Source organism: Vanessa cardui, chromosome Z (genome assembly GCF_905220365.1).
Source record: "Vanessa cardui chromosome Z, ilVanCard2.1, whole genome shotgun sequence".
NCBI lineage: Eukaryota > Metazoa > Arthropoda > Insecta > Lepidoptera > Nymphalidae > Vanessa > Vanessa cardui.
The window spans coordinates 6860430-6883869 of NC_061154.1; the positions used below are offsets into that span (position 1 = coordinate 6860430).

The following is a 23440-nucleotide window of genomic DNA, read 5'->3' on the forward strand; positions in this document are numbered from 1 at the left end:
TGGTTGAATACCACGCTTTCATTAATTACGTTCTAAATATCAATATCAATATTCTATACAGCTATACATACCAAGGGGTATTTGAGATCATATGATGGAAGCGTTAATGCGCTGCGAAGTATTTTATTTAGTCTAGATTTAGTGTCTATATCAAACTAGCCTGCTTTCTGCTTATGTATATGTAGATCGACGCTTGAGATGGTTTCAAAAGTGCTAATGTCAATGGGCGAAGGTAAATAAAATAAATAGGGTAGAAAAAGACTTCATCAGTAAAATGATAAAATATGAAAAAAAACAAACACTATTTCCCAAACATACAAAATCGAATTATGGAGATAAAAACACGTAAAGATTTGTCAACATTTAATTTGTATTCCTGATTATCATAACTCTTCAAAGTGAACCCATAATGTTATTAGTGAGAAAATGTGAAATGGCCGAACTGAAGGAAATTCTCGTAGATTTGTTCGTTTGGAAAAATTGAATATGGAATATTAGCGTTACCATGTAACAGCTGTATTTGCATTTCTAGTCTAAATATCGTTCTCAATGCACACTTTTGTTTTTATAAATTGCATACAGACGCTCGTAACTAATTTCTGAACGGCCAACTTGACGGCACTTACAATGTATGAGATATAACATAAGCCCATTGCTGACGGTTACAATTATTTTTAACTAGTAGTTGATCGTTGTTGTTTAACTAATAACACTGAAAAATTTGGTCACTTAATATTTTTGGAAATATGTTTGGATTCAGTGGAAGTGTAGTAGGTAGTTGAAATAGAATTGAAGAAATTGTTGGTAATAAAAGGAAAAGAACAGAAAACACGTAAACATACTTCGAACATAGAGTACACAGCAACATTGTGACGTTTTCGTCATAAGATATTCTAAGCTCCAAGTTTATAAAACGTTTTATAAAAAAATAACTACAAGTTGAAGTATGTGTAGCGTTGTTTCTATAGTGTGTAGTCAATATTTCACAACGTCGGCGGCGCGGGCGCTGTAAAGCGCTATGAATAATTTTAATGCCTTCGATTTATTGCCAGGACGTATACGACGTAATCTTACACCATTCGAACGGAGAATAAGGCAGAAATACTATGAGTTAGTGGTACACAGTTTATGTTTAATATGATTATGATGAGAACGAAGATTTTATAAATTATTATCATGTTGCTGTCGTAGATCATTCGAAGAAGATTCTTCTAATAAATAATACTTGAACTTTGTCGAAAACGAAACCAAATAAACTATATGGCATGTAAAGGTAAGGTATGGTAAATGTAAAGGCTTACTCTTTGAGACTAAGCGCTCGAAATATGAAATTACGTTACGTTATTAAAATAACATGACTACTCCACAGTGCAATTGTGTTGCAATAATTTCATTGGTTCATTTTCATCTAGCTAAGTGAACGTTCCTTCGTTTTCAATTTGACTCCGTGCGTTCACATGATTCTGCCTTACCATTACTTTACATGCATACATTTGACCTATTTATTGTGCATTCACAATACGAAAAGAATAACTAAAGACGTCATTTTCATAAGAAATGTAGAGATGAAAGATGAAGGAAATAATAAATTCTATATTTGAATTTAAACATTAATTTCGTATACTGGTAGGAAATTCTTACAGGTACGTGGCGTCCTATTAGAATTTCATACTGTTCATATACAACTATTAAATTTCAAAAAAAGAACAGTTTGTAAGTTGTCTTCCATAAATAATTCTTTAGCCAGTGTCAATTAGATCATTTTATAATTGCATGTATAATATTCATGGTATAGACAACGTCTAAGTTCTATATTTTAAGGATTCTAACAGAACACTTATCGTCAAAAAGAAAAGTGTCGGTCTAGACGCTTTTATGGCGAACTCTCGCCAAACTGTAACAGTACCAACCAAAAACTATGTAGGAATATAAAAAACGTCCTATGAAATATTCATATTTCGCTTGTTATATACGTACAAAAATATTTACTAACTTACATATAACAAAAATAATTTTAATGAATTAAGAATGAGCTATTTTTAAAATAATCACAAACCTAGTAAATAGTTGTTACTCCTGTTGGGATAATAAGCATAGTAGCAAAATAATATTTGTTTGTTTCTCAGCACGATTACACTCGCGTGATGTTATACATATGCATAGTCCTTTTACAATAAATGTTATCCAAAGCAAAAATTCTGTTTGAATTAGAATGGCAGGACTACAGATTTGCGTGATCAAACTAACAAACACACTCTTCCGCTTTATAACATACGTATATATTATATAAATATAAAAAGCTTTTGGAGTGTAAATTAATATGCAACAATGAGTTATCTCTCAAAAACACAATTATTATTTTGAATGATGACTCTATTTTAATTTTTATATATTTTATATTCATGCATATGTCAGCACAATTATAAAAAATCCTTTTGTCGATAGGACTGTTTCTACAGCCTATGTCCTGCCTTAGGATTCAAGCTTGCTTCATATCAAATTTTATCATAATTGGTTTAGCCGTGAAAGACAAATAATATTAATATAGATTACTTAGATGTCCGTCTCGGGTCATTGAAGGATTGTTAAGAAGGCACACGCAAATATGGGTGTGGACTCAACAGTGGACGGCATGGTATTTTTTTTTTAAGTAAGAGTAGTAAATTTTAATCTGTTATCGAGGATACACATCAATAATGCCAAATTTTAATATAATCATAAAAAAGCATGCAATATATAAATAACTTTTTAATAATATTGATAAAGAATAACCAAACGAAATATTCTTATAACGATGACCATTCCCGTAAAAATCTCGTATCGATTAATTCACTCGATACCAATTAGTAAATGTTGCATATAGGCAAATCATGACTATCATGTTTCAATAAAATCCTGACCGGTAGGGTAAAAACATGTTTACATGATTAAACGTACTCAGAGGCTTTTTGTATTAAGATTTTAAAATGTAATCTTGTAAAACACCTAAAACGCAATCAAATTCAATATTACTATTCGTATAATCCACGTCTTTTAAAATCAAACAAATATATTATTACCTAATAAACTTTACTTTCATATCATAAAAATATAAATATATAAGTACAAGGAAACGAACGAAACGAGAAAAGAAATATAAAGAAATAAATTATAGTAAATCAAGGTCTTCCATTGTTCTGTTTCAATGTACGTTATAACATAAATATTATACTCTAAAATGTATTCCTTATAAAAACAGATTCACTACGTAATACTCGGCGTAAGCCGTAATCGATCACTAAAGGGAAATGATTTTCTCGGACGGAGTTAAATCGCTAAGCGCCAAAGTTCTAACCTAACAGCTTACACACTAAGCCTCTTAGTGTTAACTTATTCCTTATTAGAAAAACAATTAAAAATGTAACATTAAATCAAAGCTACCTACGTAATGAAATTTAAATCATTCGATATTTTGATTGTTTTATAACTGAAGGAATTCGCTATTTTTATCTGTATAAGAATATCATACATTATTTCTTTAATTGTAATAAAATCTACTATAACAATCCTTTAATTAAAAGTAATTACACTCTATATATTTATTATTGAAAAGCTCTTTCGCTGCAATCGTTCGCTAAGCATTAATGTTCTATTAATACATAAATTACTAAAGTATGTGTGTTTACATATACCACGAGAAAATGCCCGTATTTGCCTTTTATAAATTTCCGGTTACCGATAACGATGTTTGAGTAATAAATAAAATAATTTTAACTTTTACCTAAGCAAACTAAGTTAGGAATATTTGGTGTACATTTGTAATTTCATGCATTTAAGTAGCAATGTTTGTTAATGAGGACGAAATTATACCAACAGCATTAATATAATATTAAATATATATATTATTTTTTTAATCCTATTTAATCATATTTACATCTGATGTCTATGTAGAGTTTTAATTTGTTATTGATATAAATAGAATTATAAAAATAATTTCACATATTGTTAATCCAACATATACCTACTCAGCAATAAACAAAACAAATCTACATTTATTATCGAGATATAAGCAGATTGCGAACAAACAAATTCATGTTTTTTTTTTTAAATAACGTCCAGTCATTTTAAATATAATTCTCGTAAAACATAATTAATGCATTGTAAATGTTTTAATGTTGTAAACAGTTTTCTTGATTAAGGACGAATAAGTGTAAACATTCATATTAAGCGTATCAAAAACAATTAAACACTTACAAACTACGCCGGTAACTATGTCCTATATAGATGTTCGAAAGTCTTATAACCTCGTAACACACAGTCTATCAACACGCAAGTAAACAAATACCGAACCGGATAGAGTTTTTTTGTTCACAAAACGAATCGATGATTAAAAAATTCGCCGATACACATTTCGTAAGACATGACGCACTGAAAAGCGGCTCGTTTGTCGCCTATGCTTCAACTGCGGTCCGTCGGTGCGGGAGTCACTGTACTCGAAGTAGCTAAACTTGTGTAGGCGGAAGTGTGTGTAGTAATGTCCTGTGATTTCTTCGTATGAATCAGTCAACTAGCGACCTCTATCGCTTTTATCGACAACTTAGATAGTTTTTATAAAAGCGACATCTTACGTTTACAACGGAAACTAAATAGTCATATAACATTCGTTTGAAGTTTAACTTCTAGTTCTCACTAGAGGGCGTTAGTTGCATAATATCCATATTAATATTATAAGGGCGAAAGTGACTCTATCTGCATATTACGTTTATCCTTAAATATATAAACCGATTTTTATGGAATTTGGATACGGATTGAGTTTGAAGCCCTTTCTCACCTTCCAAGGGAATAAAACATGGGATAAGGTAGGTGTGCGACTTTTTAAATATTTAAGTTGAAAATGTGCTTTTACTTATTCCACATAAGAAAAATATATTTTTAAAAGGTGTTCGGATTTTCGTCATCAGATATTCATATCATTAGTTATGTTATGGTCGATAAAAAATAATTACCAGTGACTACATAATGCAACTCGGTAAAATAAAATTGATGCCGTAGTTTGTCTAACCAGTGATAATTAGGCATTTCGATATAAATCAATATTATCATTATTAGTATTGTAAATCTTGTTTAACTCTTATTCAATAGATAGCATATTATTTTAACAAAATATTACTGGTCTATTATCTAAACTTAATACGAATCAAAGACAAATAGACTTATACATAAAAAATTTGACTACTCTACCATTCGATATATTTCTAACACAAGTTTTGGTTCCACTGGGGCGAAATGATCGAATAATACCCATATGTTGATTTAAGAATATTCTATCATGATCCTAAAAATCGTTTAATAAAAGGGATGTTAATTATACTATCATACCTATAAGGTATCCCACTGATGTACAGTCAGAGTAAGAAAACCTTCGTCAGTTTTCAAATTCATTCCTTTATCAAGTCTTAAACTCTTAGTATCTTTTGAATCTAAACACCAATAATTGCGACGCAATATGTCATTCTCGATCGGTAAAGCTTATCGCTCACACTGAGCACACTACAATAGATCTTAAAGTGACGAATCTTTTCTTACCCCGGCTGTACACGGGTCTGGTTAAAAGAGTGAGTCAATATGAAGTGTATTTGTACCCTTTTACACTATACATACTTATGTTATATGTAGTGGGCTAATTTCCGTTGAAAACGCCATGGAAAAAATCAGTATCACCGGAAGTGTTATGACTGGAGTAACCGTCTTACTTATTTTAGTTGCCCTGTTACGGTGTTTATTTTATCTATAAAAATAGTGACAGACGATTATACATTGGCATTTATATAACTTTTATACATAAGAAAAATAAATCTGAATCGCTTTCCGAATAACACTCCAACATACAGCAAACGCGGTAATATACTCCAACAACAACAACAACAGACTGTAAATTCCCACTGCTGGGCTAAAGGCCTCCTCTCCCTTTGAGGAGAAGTTTTGGAACATATTCGGTGAAGGAAAACATCTCAAATTTCATAGAAATTCTGCCACATGTGCATCAGGTGGAATATGTTCCAATATACTTCAATACACTACAATTTTTCTTATCTTTGTGCATTATGTATTCTCCCATCAAAGAGCAATGTACTGTGTCCAGCTAATGGTACTTAGTATTGTTGTGATCCGTTTTGAAGGGTAAGTGAGCCTGTATAACTTCAGGCACAAGGGATGTAACATCCTAGTTTTCAAGGATAGGTAAATATTTCTTATAGTGTTAATGTATATCGCCTGTGGTGACCAATAGCACCCAATCATATTAAAAAGCGCCGTCGTGATAGAGTCAAAAGGGTTCGAAGTTTTGATCAATTACTAATATCAACACATATATTTTGACACGTACTTTTGGTAAACATGATTATGTATTTTGGTAAAACTTGTAGGTATAGAATGGCATTCATTGCAATGCCTGTATGTTTTTAATTATTCGTTTGATGTATGTGCACATAAATGCATGTCTTGGTATGTACGTTAGTATCTTGCTTAAGTGATTCTTTTGTCATGTTCGAACAAAAGACAATAATATAGACGGATAGCTAATTTCATCCTACGCGTAATAGCATAAAATACAACTGATTTTGTATTCATTAGATTCATTTCATCTGCCTTCTTTTTAACAAACAACTCGCAAAGAGAAGTAAATAGTATAACTTAAAGTCCGTAAAATTGATATGAGTTGATATTGTTGGTCGATCAAGAAAATTTTGCAATATGTATTTATTGTCGTGACTTTTCATGTTTACACGTTAAATAAAAACTATTCAATATTTAACAGTTAAATTAAGCGAGAATTATTCGTAGGCGCCAATGAAAAACTAACTCAAAAAAACTTAATTTACATGAACATACATAAAGTTACAACAAACATTATATTATCATTATCATTAACAAACATACATTTTCCTGCTATAACCTTGTTACTCTTAAAGAGTATTGCTGAAATTTATTGATTGATTGAACAAACTTTGACGGTTGATTACATACTTCACGCGCGACGGGACGAACGATTAATGGCCTTACTTGTAAACGTTGTTAAACGAATGTTTTTGTTTAATACCCATTTACATCTTCTGTCATCATTTGTTTGACATTCGAAAGAAAAAGATCCGGCATTGTACTCAATTTATAAGCAGACCCTTAAATTTTAAGTACATATCTGAACTGTAATATATTTTCACAGAGAAGTAAATTAAAAAAAACTTCAGTGTCTATGGGGACTGGACAAAAGTTTAATGTAAATGTGTCCATTGCGCGAAGTTTGTGACTGTGATGTGCAACAGCGGAATAAAAATGAATTATTACAGTTCTTATATTCCTTAGCCAGTTACAAGCTGAATGCCGTAATAATAACACAAAGTAGGAGTGGTGAATATTAAAGCGTGGAATATGATAGCTCTTCTTGCAGTCTCCAATGTACTTTACGTATATTTATTTATCACAATATATGTCTGATTATTTTTATTTGTCTTACTGAAAACCATGAGTCAAATGAGTTGATTGAATAATGTTGATTAATGAAAGGGACTGTTTTCAAATTAAACATCACATGCTCAACATGTTAATTTGAAAAAATATATAGAAGTCGAATATAGGATAAAAATGCCTATTTGATTTAGAGTAATAAACAAATGCGTAAATGTTTGTCTTAAGTCTTAAGCCGTATCTTTTGTTTAACTTTGTTCTAGTTTAAGTTTTTATTATTAATTTAAGAGTGTACTTTTGATTGTAATTTATTGGTGCGTAAATATTTGTAGTTGTGTATCATACTGCATTGGTCCGTAATTTAATTGTTTTGTTTTCGTGAATATGCCGATGGTGTTTCGAATGAATAAATGAAAGCAAAATTTGCCAAACACTAATCAGGTGATGCATCGTTACTATTCTTATTTTCTAAGTCAAAATGTGTCATGTAGGGTATTATTAGTTTACAATTTGAAAGCATACCTTCTAAAGGTACATAGCATTGCTCACTTTTCATAAATTTTGAGTGCTAATTTTTACATATGTTTGATATAACATCAAATATAACAGAAAATCATAACAGAAATTTCCAAAACCGTTCTGTTAGCGTCGTCCATAATATTGTTACTTTAAGATATGTAACGCTGTGGGCTCTAAGATCTTGCTCTATAGCTATAATCGACACACGTTATACGACTAGGTTGATTACTCAAAAAGGAAATGAATTTGTTTGGTCATAGAAAGAGGATGTTTTAACAAAACCATTTTGGTGTCAGTCAGACAATGGCCGTGTCCGCTATAGCGAAACATCCGGAAAATGTTTCTGCGGCTTGACGCCTAAGAGTTCGTAAATTGACCTAGTCCTAATTACGATTACATTAATTGTATTATTAGATACAAGTGGGTCGTGGGTATTAAATTATGTAATTTTATCAATCAAACTTCGTATTGAGAGCAAATGCTCAATATAAAATATTTAAGTTATATCTTAGTTAAGAGTCATTGCAGTTATTTCTAAAGAAAATTGTATTTCATAGAAGTAATAAATCTCGGAAATTTAATACAATCAGGGGTTTATTCAAACTTGGAGAAATCCTTAAAATTGTTTGATTGCATGTATTGGATTAAATTTATAATAAATGTACCCATCTCTCCTTACATTTATAGTATGATTTCATGCGTTAGACAAGCAATCCTTAAGTTAAGGCATCTTATGATTTAGCAATAAATAGACGCTAACTACTAAAATTACTCGTAAAAATATAGAATGAATATTTTCAGATTTTAATTATATTTATCCCTAACTAGATGTTGTGCGGCTTTGCTTGTGTGGAAATAGTATATATTAACTGATTAACTTAAAATATTACGTTAAAATATTACCTATTTTTCACATTGCATTGGTGTGTATTCACATACACACCAATGCAATGTGGTATAAAAAGGTTGATTTTAGGGTTAAATATTCAGAAACGCTTCAATACTTTCTAATCATTTTTAACTAGTATCTCAAATAAAAATTCATATATCTTACTTAAAAAACGGACTTCCATGCAAACTTTCACCTCTTTAGGGGAAGAATTTTTTAAATTCTTTCCTTAGACGACCTCCGTGGTCGAGTGGTGTGTACACCGGTTTTCATGGGTACGCCACTCCGAGGTCCTGGGTTCGATTCCCGGCCGAGTCGATGTAGATTACCATTAGTTTTCTATGTTGTCTTGGGTCTGGGTGTTTGTGGTACCGTAGTTACTTCTGATTTCCATAACACAAGTGCTTCAGCTACTTACATTGGGATCAGAGTAATGTATGTGATGTTGTCTCATATTTATTTATTATTATTATTTATTAGTGAGTGTGTATTCAATGAACGGATCCTACCAACCTCACCAACCTTCAAGGCCCTGACTATAATAGATCGGCTCGGGGATTATGATTCAGTCAGTCAGGACATGTTATTTTATACATATGTAGAAGATAACTGATTATGAAATATAAATTCAACCATACGACTGTAAACAGTATCTGGTGTTTGTTTAAAGTATATCTTACACGTGGATGAATAATAATATTGCATTCAATAGATTGCTACGCGTGTAAGAAAAAGGTAAGTAAATTACTTCTGTAAGAAATAGGTCAATTTTCTCCTGATTACTTTATGTAATACCTTCATTATTGTTGACGTCAGTTTATATAAACTGTGTTCAGTCAAACAGAACTCGTATACAATAACTTCTGGCTGAATTTCGGCCAGTGCAAGCCATTTCATTGACAAATCGTCCGTGTTTTAGATATGTTTCATCAAAATCATCTTCCTTCCCTTATCCTAATTTATTTGGGATCAGCGCATGTCTTCTCCTTCCATACTTCTCTGTCAGACGTCATCTCACAAGTAACATTCTTTCTAAGAATATCGTCTTTCACGCAATCCATTCATCGTTTCGTTTCATTCGTTTGGTCGATTCTATATTGATCCACATCCATGGTCAAATTATAGGTATGATTATAGAGCATAAATGTATGCGCGAACACAATCACACTTACAATACTCACATTCTGTAAGAAAGATAATCCGACACGGTGGAAGAGAGATAAAGCTTAGGCTCTGATGTACATGAGAGTATTTCTGAGAGTTAATCTCGGGATCGTACAGTATTTTAAGCTACTATTCCAAATCTGTTTTAAAAGAACGTTTATGCAAAGGAAAATTTTTCATTCTTTCAAAAAGTCAAATATTATTGTTAAGTCAAGTTTTACAGTGCGGATTTCATAGCGATTATTAGTTTAAAATAATAAAGAAATGTTTTTACCTTTATAATAAATAATTAATATAGTTATGCGCTATTATACTTGTTTCTTGAACAATTAGTTTTCAGTTTATAATATATATATATATATATATATTATATTCTTGGCTTTCTGATAAAACTGTAGCCTTTTCGAAGTAGTTCTTGCTTAGACTGTAGCCGGTAACTAGAGTTTTCACCAAGGTAACAACACACAATTTATTCAAAGAATCGTTTTTTATTCGAGATCTATAATATATTTATTTCCTTACTTATGGTAATATAGTATGATAAATATCTCATCTTGTTGTTTCAGAGAAAATAAAAATAATAAGTTCGACAAAATCGTAAACCGACTGATGTGATCAATTAAACTTAATGTCTACAAATAGTACAAAAATCTTCAGCTAAGGTGGATGTTTGCTAAGGGGTATAACACAGTGAATGGTTACTTTGAGTATTCGTATAAATACTTGCTTAATAAATAATTTACGGACTCGATATTTTAATGAGTAAAACAGTAATAAAATTAATAATTGTATAAAATGTATCACAAAGTAGTTATGACTAATTTTAGACGTAATAATAATTATTAAAATTTGATACAGTTATTGTAGTATTATTTATTCATACAATATAAATAAGCTCGTGTGAAATCTATTATATATAAAATTGTATTTTGTATTGTTATAGCATTAACATAGGCCGAGATGTGTAGGGGTAGCATAATAGGGCTCTTTAATATGTTAAGAGTAGGTATTCAGTGAAGCGTGTTCAGGTGTTATGTACATTTTTCTATATGCTTCTCCATATTATTATCTACCTAATACGCCAAATTTATTTCAGATCCGTTCAGTCATTTAGAAATAAACATTTACTGAATATTTGGAAGATAGAATAAAATTGCAAACGTTGCATATTCTTTTGTTTATTAATCACGTCTAAACATAGTAATAGAGAAATGAAACAGAAAATGAGATTTCCCACCTCACAATGGTAGTGGGTTGTAAGACTTAAAAAAATCTAAAGTAATTTATGATCCAGAAAAAGGCATAGTGTGGCACAAAGACGTTGATCTCCAATTACGTGGAAAGTTAGTCCAGAGCTTATTATATTTAGCAAAAAACCATTCAGGAACATTTTAAATTAAATTTTAATTTAATCTTCAGCTTTTAATACAATATCTAAAGGAAAGAAACTATTAATAATAACTAGTCTTTTCTATATATGCTAATGTTATAAATGTGAAAATAACGCTGTCTGTCTGTTTGTCTGTCGCTTCTTCACGAACGAAAGGTTAAGCGAATTTGATGAAATTTGGTGTGAAGCAAGCTTGAACTCCAAGGAAAGCCTTTTTTACCTAACTTATGACAACCATCCTTAAAACGTGAGTAAAGTCGTCAGCGACTAGTACTGCTACTATAGCGATTTTTCGCTACAATTCTTTTGAAAAATTGTCTCTTCATCACAATCAAATCGTAAGGAATTCGTTGTCGTTATGCTGTTTTCTTAACCTACGACAATGTTTCAGTTAAGATTTGACCAAACTTGGATATTCAACGGGTTCTATATGTTTAAAGAATTGGTAACTGCTTTACTAACCTTGATTTTGATTTTTCTTCGGCTATACATGTACATAACATTTTTGTCAGGATAGGTTATGGGACTCATCAAAACAAACAAACTTATTTGATAGCTGGAATCAACATTAGATTAACTCGAAAGTATAAAAAATATTTTATTCAAATTATTTTTTCTTACAAAGTTTTTAATTTTTAAAATAACGAATAACAATTCTGAATCATTAAAAAAAGTAGTAAAATTGTCCATGACGTAATCTTTGTTTACAGTCCGTCAATTCCTATTATAATTGACAGAACTCCATTCATACAAACTCTACTGTAATAATTACGTCATATATAATGAAGATAAAATCTTTATTTACATAAGAATTAATAACGTAAAATCATTTGTTAATTATTAAAGTTAATATACATATTATATAACGAATGCTAGCATTCTTTACCATGGAACGGTTGAGATTTATACAACAACAACAAACAACAACAGCTTATAAATTCCCACTGCTGGGCTAAAGGCCTCCTCTCCCTTTGAGGAGATTTATACACAAACTATTTTCAATTAATATTTGTCTATATTTAAGGACTCAATTCTAATAATTGTTATGTATAGTCGAGCAAGACTTGTTACCTTATAGTGATAATAATACACTAAGTATGTAGGGATGAATAAAATTCTAAAGAGGAAAATTTTTAACGAGAGAGAGCCATGGTACTTTATAAAGTGCTTTGGAATTTTTCTTTCGAACAACTGAAAAGTTTTTCATTGTTTTGTTTCATTCGCATGATTTAACGTGATTTGTGCCGAGATGGAATAGAGGCTAGAACACGTGACTTACAGGTAAGACCACGTGGCACTTCGATCGAAGATTGCGGATTGAAAACAGGGCAACCGAATCTTAGTGCTCTAGTAGAATTTTTATTTCATGTCCTTTTCTGTGAAAGATAACACTCTGTTACACATTTATCCACCTATATCCACAATGCGTAATTTTATATAATATAAAAAATATAGTAAAAAAACGCCGGCGAAAGGATTGTCCTGCCATTACCAATACTTCTGCGAACTGCTAGGTTTAATCGTTGGACAAGTACAAGCCAGGGATCTCCAGGATGTCTTAATTATTTACATTATTTCAAATAATTATATCTAAATCTTAGTAAAAAAAGTAAAAGTGAATTAAAAAAAAAGTGAAGTAACAGACTGATAATATGAATTTCCCACTGCTGGGCCAATGGCCACCTCTCCCATTAAGGTGAGGGTTTGGAACATATTCCACCACGCTGTTCCAATGCAACCCTTATTGGAACAGCGTGGAATGCACCTGTGGAAGAATTTCAATGAAAACAAAAACATGTATTATAGTGGTGCTTGCCTGGGTTTGAACCCAAAATCATCGGTTAAGATGCATGTGTTCTAACCCCTGGGCCATCTCGGCTCAATCTAGTAAATGAAGTATTAAACAATTTCCGTGGACCATTGTACGCTGTACATTTTTCTTACTTAACACACGATTACACTTCCAACCTATACGATAAAAATACAAAAAAGCTATAGTTTTGACCGACGTACGATGTATGATGATATATCCTAGCATGTTGGTGTATCGGGAAGATTGTAGTATATGCCAAATTTCTGTACCAATTTCAAATTTATGCGAATTTATATTAATAACCTAATTATACATTTACGTATTAATAATAGTGACAAGAAATTAGTAATCCTTTTTCGAAATTTACGCGGCCGGGGTCAATGAAATTTGGTACAGTCAGACCCTATAATTGGAAAAACAGCGCATAAAATATTAGAAACTCATTAAATTATTATTTTATTATATATATTATAAACACATACATATAATATAAATATTTAGTATAAAATATTTAGGCAATATTGCCGATGACAGGACACGTCATGTCAAAGTTAAAAACCAATGACGTTCGTTTTGGCATTTGGGTTTTTTATAAAGTAATAATGACAAGGTATCGTTCAGCTAATCCTTATTTTTTTATATTTCGAATCAATACATTTTATATTTTGGTTAGCAATTAATATTGAACGACCATTTATATTTAAAAAAAAAAAGATAAAATACTTCAGCAGTGCTAATAATAAAAAATGTTCGAAACTCATATACTTAACTTTATCTATGATTAAATTTTTAATGATTATGATTATATAACTTTATCTATGATTAATTTTTTAATGATTACGAATATATTTCAACGAAACGTAAACAAGTAGCTGGTACGCAAGTATTTCGTTTTTAATAATTACCAGATCATAACACGATTGAATGTAAATTGTTTATAAAAATAACAACAAGTTTTGTAATCTATTCTGCATGATTAGATTTGTTGGAAGATATTTGCGGAAGTGCGGGTTCATTAGAATGCTACGGTGGCTGAGGAGGCCTCCGACTCAATGTTAGGGTATCTCTCGTTAGAGGTTATTAATTACATTACATCAATGATGTTGTAGTAGACAGACATGTTATTAACGCGCAAAAAGTTAAGACTAGAAAACGTCCTAATTGGGACGTTTGCCTTTAGTCATTTTACGTAGTATTACATCATAATTACGTAGTAATACGTTTTGCGTAATTAAAACATCTAGTTATCCCTTTTAACTATTGTTTTTATCAAGCTATCCTTTTTACTTTTAACGAAATGCAAAAATAAACTAAAATAAACGGTCCCCGGCGCGGCACACTTTTTTCTGTTGTTTAGTATGGATATAACATATCTGTTTATTAGAAAATAATTGCATTAAATTAACCCCTTGGTTGTTGAAATTTTTACCGCATAAAAATAGTATTATACCACCGGTGACACTTAATATAGATCTACAATATGTAGGTATCTCATAATGTCCTCAAAGAGGCATTATACGTTTTTAGTGTCGCGTGATGTGTAGATGGATGTGTTTGTATTCATGTATTCAATAATATGTCTTTTGTCTTGTTTATACGAACTAAAAATAATTATTTCCTAAGACAAATTCCTCTGCTGCGTCAATGTCGTTATCGTAAGTAATATTATTAATAAAATAACGAGTTTGTTATTTATTTTGTCTTCGTTTCGTTCATGTTTTAAATCAGGTGTAATAATAATCGTATTATTAAGCCTCTGAGCACGTATAGTACGACACAAATTAGATGTAGCATCGGAAAATGCAATGGAATGAAAATAAAACCGATTACTGCCGATTTACACAACCAATAGAAAAAGCTCCCTATCGCGCCATTCGACGCTATTCGTCGCTACAGATTCCTGCGTCAGAGAGTGCATGTAAATCGACCCGTTAAATTGACGAATATATTAGGTCATATGATATTACAAGTTATTACGTTTGTGCAAAGCTCATATTCGCATGAGAAATAAATATTGATAATTTGGGATGGCGTACTTAATTCGGATGTGATCGGTTTTACGAATTTTGCCGATGCGACATCTAAGTTGTGTCGTACTATACCTAAGTTAACCTGCTAAGTTGATAGCGGAGAAAACTATAATTCTAACAGACAATGATTAATAAAAATAAATGTTAAATTAAATATAGTTTTGTTCTAATTTATACATATACGATAAGTAAATGATGTATTTTTATTAAGTTACTACATATGTATATGTGTTTATATTTATTTATTTTACAAATATTTCCCGTTTAAATTCTGTTAAAGTGAAATGCCGGGAAGGATATTCATGAATCGCAAATCGAATTCGATGCGAACAACAATTTATACAGCATTTTAAGCATAACAATCGAGTAGTTTTTCGAACAATTCACTCTGAAGGAAGATAAAAATGTCCTTTCGAGAAACGTTCCTGTTTGATGTAAAAATAATCCCTGCTTTTCTAAGCTGTCCTGGCGATAAAATCGCACGGATACACACGTAACGGAATATTATCCGAGATACACAACTGTACCTGTTCCTGTATATAAGGAAACCTTCACCCGCTGCTTTACCAGAGAGACCATGCATTTATTCGTGCCAGAATTTGATTTGCTCTTTCGTTGGAGTACTTCTCATTTGACAGAAATGCACCCACTGAAATGATTTTAGCTTCTATTCGATAATTATGAACTGAACTCGGAACGTTGCATAAGTTACGATTCCTTATTCGAATCCGCTCACGAAGCTCAGTACAGGCTGAATTTATCTCATATAATCAGATCAGACTACATGCATTTTGACATCTCATATAATTTTGACGATAATAGTAGATTTGTTTATTCAAGTCAAGAGGTTTGTGTTACGTCAAATTCATAAAATCCTTATATCGAGTATTTCCTTTTGATAACTTTGCAACTAAGATGGGAATTAGGTACAAAGGATATAATCTTTATTACACTAGCTCAGTTACCGTTCATTACGGAATACAGCAATGGTAAGTATTACTGTTTGGCTGTAGAATATCTGATGGATTCGTCAATGGAGATCTACATCTTCGCAAAATTAAGTAAAATTAAAATTTAAAAGCAGTTTAAAGGGTATCTTATATCAATATACAAATACATACTGTTTACTGCAATTAATTAAATTGCTCCAAGTGGATATTAAATTAAATCCTCATATTTGTTTATAGTGTTTAATTTTATATTTGCGTAAAATATTTAACTCAAATATCACTCAATAATAATTGTATAAACATACAAGTTTGATATGGTTTTATGAATATTTTATGAAAAATTCGTTGTTTATTGCGAAAGGCGTATCGCTCCATATGCAGAACTTTTTAAGAGCAAAACCAACTTCATATAGAGACCAACTCCAATAATCCATATTACTTGATATCAAGTCGAGATCCAAACTACAATCTCGTTGGTCGTCGTCAACAATCATACTTTCCAATGGCAACACCGGGGTCAGATTGTTATATTGTAAGGCTATTTGACAATACGAAAAATGAATTGTGAATTATTGTAATCTGTGTATATTATGAGTTTAAAAATTGTTATTTACTAACGAAAATTGAAAATAATACTTAATTTATTCAAAAATAAAAATGCATCCAAACATCCAAAAACAAAACGTTCCTGATTAGCCGGGCTTATGATGAAGTCACTTTCTTGTAAACCTTGCTTTTCTACTATATGTACCACAGCTTAAAATACAGGAAAGTGACGTCACCAACCCCATTGCAGCGCCATATTTATTTAAATATGGAATTTTTAATTTGATATTTTCGGCAAATATCTACTTACTAGAAATGAAAAAAATCAACTTTTACTGGGTTTCTTAACATCTACTAAATAATCCATCCAAATCCATTTTATAGACTTTAAAAACCAGTCAAATAGCTATTCTAAATACATCTTGTAGGCAGATTTTACAAAATAATAATCTTTATTATTCATTAAGTTTGTTAAGAGAATTGCTTTAAAATAAATTTTACTAAAAAATGTGATTTTGTTTGAATAATGTACAAACTCGTTTCTTTTTAGTTCAAGCAGTATAATATATTTGAATTTTATTTCATTTACAGTTTTGGAGGAGACTAATTAATTATTCGTCTATTTTGTGTTGGGCCGTTATACAAACTCGTCTGGGTATCAAACACCTATTATTACTATTAGCCTACTAGGTTTTATGGGGCAAATGTGTTTTGTGTTTTTAGTTGCATAAGACATATTCCGACAACGTCGCCACTGTCCTGTAGTGCCGTCATCTATTTCACCATAAATCAAATCGAAATCGTAGAAAAACGTGGCAAAAAACACCGAGACTGTGCAACTCGCAACGACATCGACATATTACTTACGAAATTGAGTATCCATATATTTGAAGTATTTGTTGCTTTAAATAAGTAAATGATTATCATTGCATAGTATAGAACAAAGTCCCTATGTATACTTATATCTTCAAAATTATTTATTTCAATATTAAGGATTTTAATACGGTATATAAGTAATATAAATAATATATAAATAATAAACAAATATGAGACAACATTACATACATTGCTCTGATCCCAATGTAAGTAGCTAAAGCACTTGTGTTATGGAAAATCAGAAGCAACGACGGTACCACAAACACCCAGACCCAAGACAACAAAGAAAACTAATGATAATCTTCATTGACTCGGTCGGGAATTGAACTCAGGACCTCGGAGTGGCGTACCCATGAAAACCGGTGATCACACCACTCGACCACGGGGGTCGTCGTATATATAATACATGTACAATATAGTAAACACACAAGAAAAATTCTGTAGTATATTTAGTATCGCATTTGTGCGAAGCGGGCGGGTCGCTAGTACATAACAAATTAAAATTTAAACCAACACTAAGGAGTAATTTAGAAGTATGAGACAAAAAATTTTATTCTGGTAGACTAGACTTATATACCGTAAAATTATTGAATTTCAGGAAATTAAATTTAGTAGTTTTGCAAACATATTTATGAGTTTTATACTATTTTAAAATAAATAAACACTTTTCAATGAAGATTATTGTAACATAGAAACGATAACAAAGACTTGACTCAGAAACGTACACATTGTTCTATTTCTTCTAATGTTCTTTGTAACGCTTATCTCTGTAACATTACTTTTTTCTTTTGTTTCCATAGACATTAAAAATGTATACGATTGTATAAATATTAACGAGATAGTATTGAAAATTTAATTCATTTGTTTTATTCACAATAGGTTCTGAAGAACAACCTTACTATATTGAACTATGAGTATTATATACTTAGAAATAAGAATTTATTTTCGATACATTTTTTTTCTATTTTTTAATAGTTAATGTTAAGTTTTTTATGAAATCACATTAAAATATTATTTGACTAAGCCCTTCATTGGTTGTGTGCGTAGGGCTTTGGCTTTGACTTATTCCCACTAATCTCAGACTTTATACAGGAATACTAAAAATTTGTTAAATAGTAAAGGTTCCTATTTGAAGGTCGAATAATCTAGTGTTCGAATAATCAAGGATAATTTAGTTCCCATAGTGATTTCGCTGTGATAATTTATAAACAGGTAGCCATCTACCAGCGTGTGACCAATCAAACAGTGTGCCTCTAAAACAAATGAGGTTTTATTAAGCAGTTCAAAATGGTATTATACGCTTTGCAAGGAGGATAATGTTAACCAGTATCTCATACGCATTCCATGTCTCACACGTCCACCGGACATAAGGAAACAGTCAATACGTCAAAGTCATTATTATAACGGAAGTATGACGTATTTATTTATAAATGTAACGTTTAAAAATACCAATTAATTGTCAAACTGTATAATCCATTTTACAAGACAGTATATTTGTATAAAAACGCCGCATCATATGTTCTTAAATTTTGTCGTAGACGCTATGACAATGGGATGCGTACAGTTATTCACATGTTTACGATGGGGTCAGATTAGCATTAATAACGGTGTCCCATACAATTCGAAGCTTTGATACGGACTCGAATGACAGCTACAAGAAGTTTTTTGACCTCTTTTGTATTTATTCATTGAGTCGGATAAAAAGTCTGATTTATTTACGCTTCGTCTACTTGTTTCAGAGATTTAAAAGGATATCTTGTTTTTTTTTTCGATTGTAGGTCAGGTATGGTTTAGTATAAATGTAAAGGTATTGCAAATTCTTATGAAAACATGTTAAATTTTTATTTTTTTGGATTCTTATCTGAATAATTTTATCCCACTTTATTCGTAGTCAATAAAAACCTGTTGGAGTATCTTCAAACAAATCCAAGCTATTTGCTGCAATTTCGATTACACGTATAATGATAGTGTATATTGTAATTACAATAATACAACTGCTCACGGATACAATTAAAGTTAATACGCTTTTATATACAAAGATATATTTATAGGTGTGCTGCACTGTACGATTTTACCGTCGAATATTCGATATTGGAAAGGTCGAATGTCACCGAAATTTGGATCATTTAGTAATTAGTATTAAAATATTGGTTTCTGGATCTTTGAAAAAATATAAATACTGCCAATAATACATTGAATCCAGTGCTATTATATTTTGAAGTTCGACTTCCGTTTTAATTATTTCTCCAAATTCGCTAAAAATCAGGTCATAGAACCGAGCAATATTACGAGCTAACAAAACTGAGTTCCCATGTGCCAATAAACAACTTGCTTTTCAGTCTTACTTTTTAATTTCTGAACATAGCTGTTATTACTCCAAAATTTCCCTTACGGAGAAGATTTATACGCCTGTAGGTACAGAAGAACCCGTTAATTAAGTGTTGAATTTGTTTTAAGTAGTAAGTTACTATTCAAACTTATCGATAATTCACGTCGTATGGTATATTTCATTGGTCATAGGACTAACATTTTTAATTGCATCGGAAAAATACATAATTAAAAATCAATGATTTTACTGAGAAATAACAATTACTAATGACAAGTAAACAAGACTTGCTGTGATATGTTATCTAAAATTCAATTGATAATTCTTGTTGATTATTTATTTAGAATTAAAAAAATAATATTATTAAATCCTTTTAATTAATTTAGCAAGGAATTTGGTGTACAATAAAAAGATTAACAAACAAGTCGTGGGAATTACAGACTACTTCACGTCACTCTTTTTCTTACCAACCTTTCTATATTTAGAATATTTTATTAATATAATAAACTTATTCTTTGACAACGGTTTTGTCGTTAAAAAAAATGTAATTTTTTTTAAATGCTCTAGGTATATAAAATTTAAATGTCTCTAATAAATACAATATTAAAAATAAAAGTAAAAATAAATTATAAAAATAAAAGTTTTGGCTTTTCCTTTGAAGTCATCGAATATAATATAAAAAAAAAAATTGTAATTTAATTTTAAAAACAAACGCAACTGACGTCACGCGTCACGCACGGGTCAAACCCATTTATAAATAAATTCACAGTTGTAACAGAAGCATAGAAATTAATCACTTATAGTAAGTGCAAATAAAAATTTAAAAATAAAAGTCCTGACCATATTTAATGCCTATATTTTTAGTATAGAATTGTATAACTGACAATTTTTTTTCTTTTAAAAAGTTTCCACTCTCGGCAGACGAAAAGCCTTCGCATTTTGCCCCAAGTGTTTGATTCGACGAAATCTTTAATATTTTAATTAAAAAAAAATAGATTAATTTAAATTAACTAAATAGCTTAGAAAAAATATTACTTATCAAAATACTTACAATGAACAGTGTTCGGCATTGTCGAGTTCATACAATGTTTTCTGTATTTATAATGACTCATTGCTTTGTTACAATTTTATAAATCGACAAATATTTGAACACTTGTACGACTAGGTCGTAGCACAGTAATCTAAAATTAGAGATTCTACTCTATATTTCCTATTTATTTATTTTAAATTTAATTTATAAATACAAAAGAAAGATTATCCACTGATTTTCTCCGGTGGTTGTTTTCGTTATTGTAAACAAAACGGCCGAGCTAAATTTACATTTGATCATTTAAAATGACAATTTAAAAGTACAAAAGCCTAGTCGTTCTTTCATTCTATTTCAATCTATTTTTTTCATATAAGAGAGAAACTATAGTTTTATTTATTACCCACACGAGGATCTACTGCTAATTAAATTATTTTATAAGTTGTACCTAAAGGACCGTTTCTCGCGCTATCTCAATCGCGAATGGCACTGTCGTGTTTATTTCTTTTATTATGTGTCTATTTGTATCATATTTTATAATTTAATGTGCTGCGTCTGATTTAATGTTTGAATTTGCTTGAAATTTAAACAGGTCGTTTATAGATTCCAGCAATATTATAGAGTCTTATACAACGTTTTTGTGATTTTGATTTCAGATAGATAATTATTACTTTGAACGTTTTTTCCGTATCGTTTAGCAAATCGTATAGTTTTTAACAATCTCTAACTACACAATCTATCTTTTATGAATATATTATTTTAAAATAGATACATTTATACTTTTTTTCAATTTTCAAATAATTATTCGATATCGATTACTGTTATTTGGTTAATATAAAGTTTAAATTAAGTAAAGGAACAGTGATTATTAGTGATATGAATTCTTGATTTCCTTGTAAAGGACATCTCATCTTTTAAGGAGAAAGAGATTCTCTCATCACGCTGATCCAGTGTGTCAGAATAATCTAACTTTCAAAAGCGTTATATATATAATAATGTCTAATTTAGTATTTAGACTATTCAAACACATATAAAATTTGCCAAACTAAATGACGTATTGTTAATTGTGAATCAAACATATTACAAATAATATTGATATCAGATAACTATCCACAGGCTTTGATATTCAAATCATATATTGATATTTTAAGATATTTAAGAAATAAAAAATTTGAAAAAAATAAAAATTATGTGTGAAAGTATAAAACAAATACATTGTAGGTATTGTATTTTTTGTAAGGACCGTAGTATATAATAATTTCAGTTTGATTATAAACTAAAGAATTCCATGCTTTTATTGTAAATTGTATCGTAAAGTCGTAAGAACTATTTTTTACAATCTTTTTATTTATTATATAATGGTTTTAAAACTATATATAATACAATCTAAAGAAACGCCTATAACTACTTATTATAAGATAATCCAATAGGATTATCTTATAATAAAAAAAACGTGTTTATTCATATATCAGCCCCCGATAAATAAGGAAAAATACTTTTTTGTTTAAAATACATTGGTAAATAAACATACCTTTATATACATTTATATATGTTTTTATGTGTAGCTGATAAGGTCTAAGTGAAGTTTTATTATAGTGACAAATTTTATAGTGATTTCATTAATTACTTATTAATTAAAATATTAATAAAGCGGATGCTAGGAAATGTGTTCCATTTAAAAATGTTATTACTATAACATGCCCCTTAGAATTTAGAATTTAATCGGAATTAAAAATACAATAGCTATTTATTATTTACAATACAATGTACTTAAATTGACGATGAATTTAATTAGTTTCGCCTTACTATCCAGCTCCGATTACGCCGCGAGTACCGGGCCGGCACTTCGATTAAATTCCAGTGAATTATTTCATTTTAGTAATTTCGGGCACCCTGTTTAATAGCACTTAGTTCGACCTTCTCTAAATAATCTATCGGATAACAGCGTAGACCAAGGATTTATAGGAGTCGTAGTTTTTAGTTGGTAATGCTTAGGGTTGCCAGGGACAAGAAAAACAGCCGAGAAGGGGAAATGTATAAAAGTGAATGCCGAGCGGGCGCGCGACTCAGTCGCACCGCGATCGAGAGAAGCAGCGGCCACGACAGGTGAGCCGACCAGAGCCAAGACGCGGTCACTCAGTTCGCGATCCGCGACTTGCCCGTAGCCCGCGCGACATCCGCGCTCTTTCAGCCATCTCGACACTCTTCCGTCTCTATGAGGTGAGCTATGTTATTTTTATAATTGCTCTGCGACGCGAATAAAAATTTTAATAATAAATCCACTAAAAATGTATCTGTTACTAAAACGATTTTTTTTTGACAAAGCTTATGTTATTAAACCAGATTTATAATTCTAATTTAATCGTTGCCTTAAATAATAATACTATAAATCACGTAACTATACTCAATAAATGTAATACGAGGATGTGAAAGCGAACTCGCTATATTTCGTAATGCAACAAGTACC

General features: G+C 30.6%; 2 protein-coding genes across 3 annotated transcripts in view; one reads left to right on the plus strand and one right to left on the minus strand.

Moving 5' to 3' along the window:
- Positions 1-4476, minus strand: part of LOC124542947 (amyloid beta A4 precursor protein-binding family B member 1-interacting protein) — a 110722-nt gene extending 106246 nt beyond the window's left edge. The window contains exon 1 of the mRNA XM_047120899.1: positions 4234-4476. The gene's annotated coding sequence lies outside the window, so the exon portion shown is untranslated. The remainder of the gene's footprint in view (positions 1-4233) is intronic.
- Positions 4477-23029: 18553 nt separating this feature from the next.
- LOC124542886 (neprilysin-2) overlaps positions 23030-23440 on the plus strand; it is a 44564-nt gene continuing 44153 nt past the window's right edge. For both annotated transcript variants that reach the window (XM_047120784.1, XM_047120785.1), the window contains exon 1: positions 23030-23193. In XM_047120784.1, the coding sequence (XP_046976740.1) occupies positions 23189-23193 (5 nt within the window). In that variant the 5' untranslated portion in view covers positions 23030-23188. The remainder of the gene's footprint in view (positions 23194-23440) is intronic.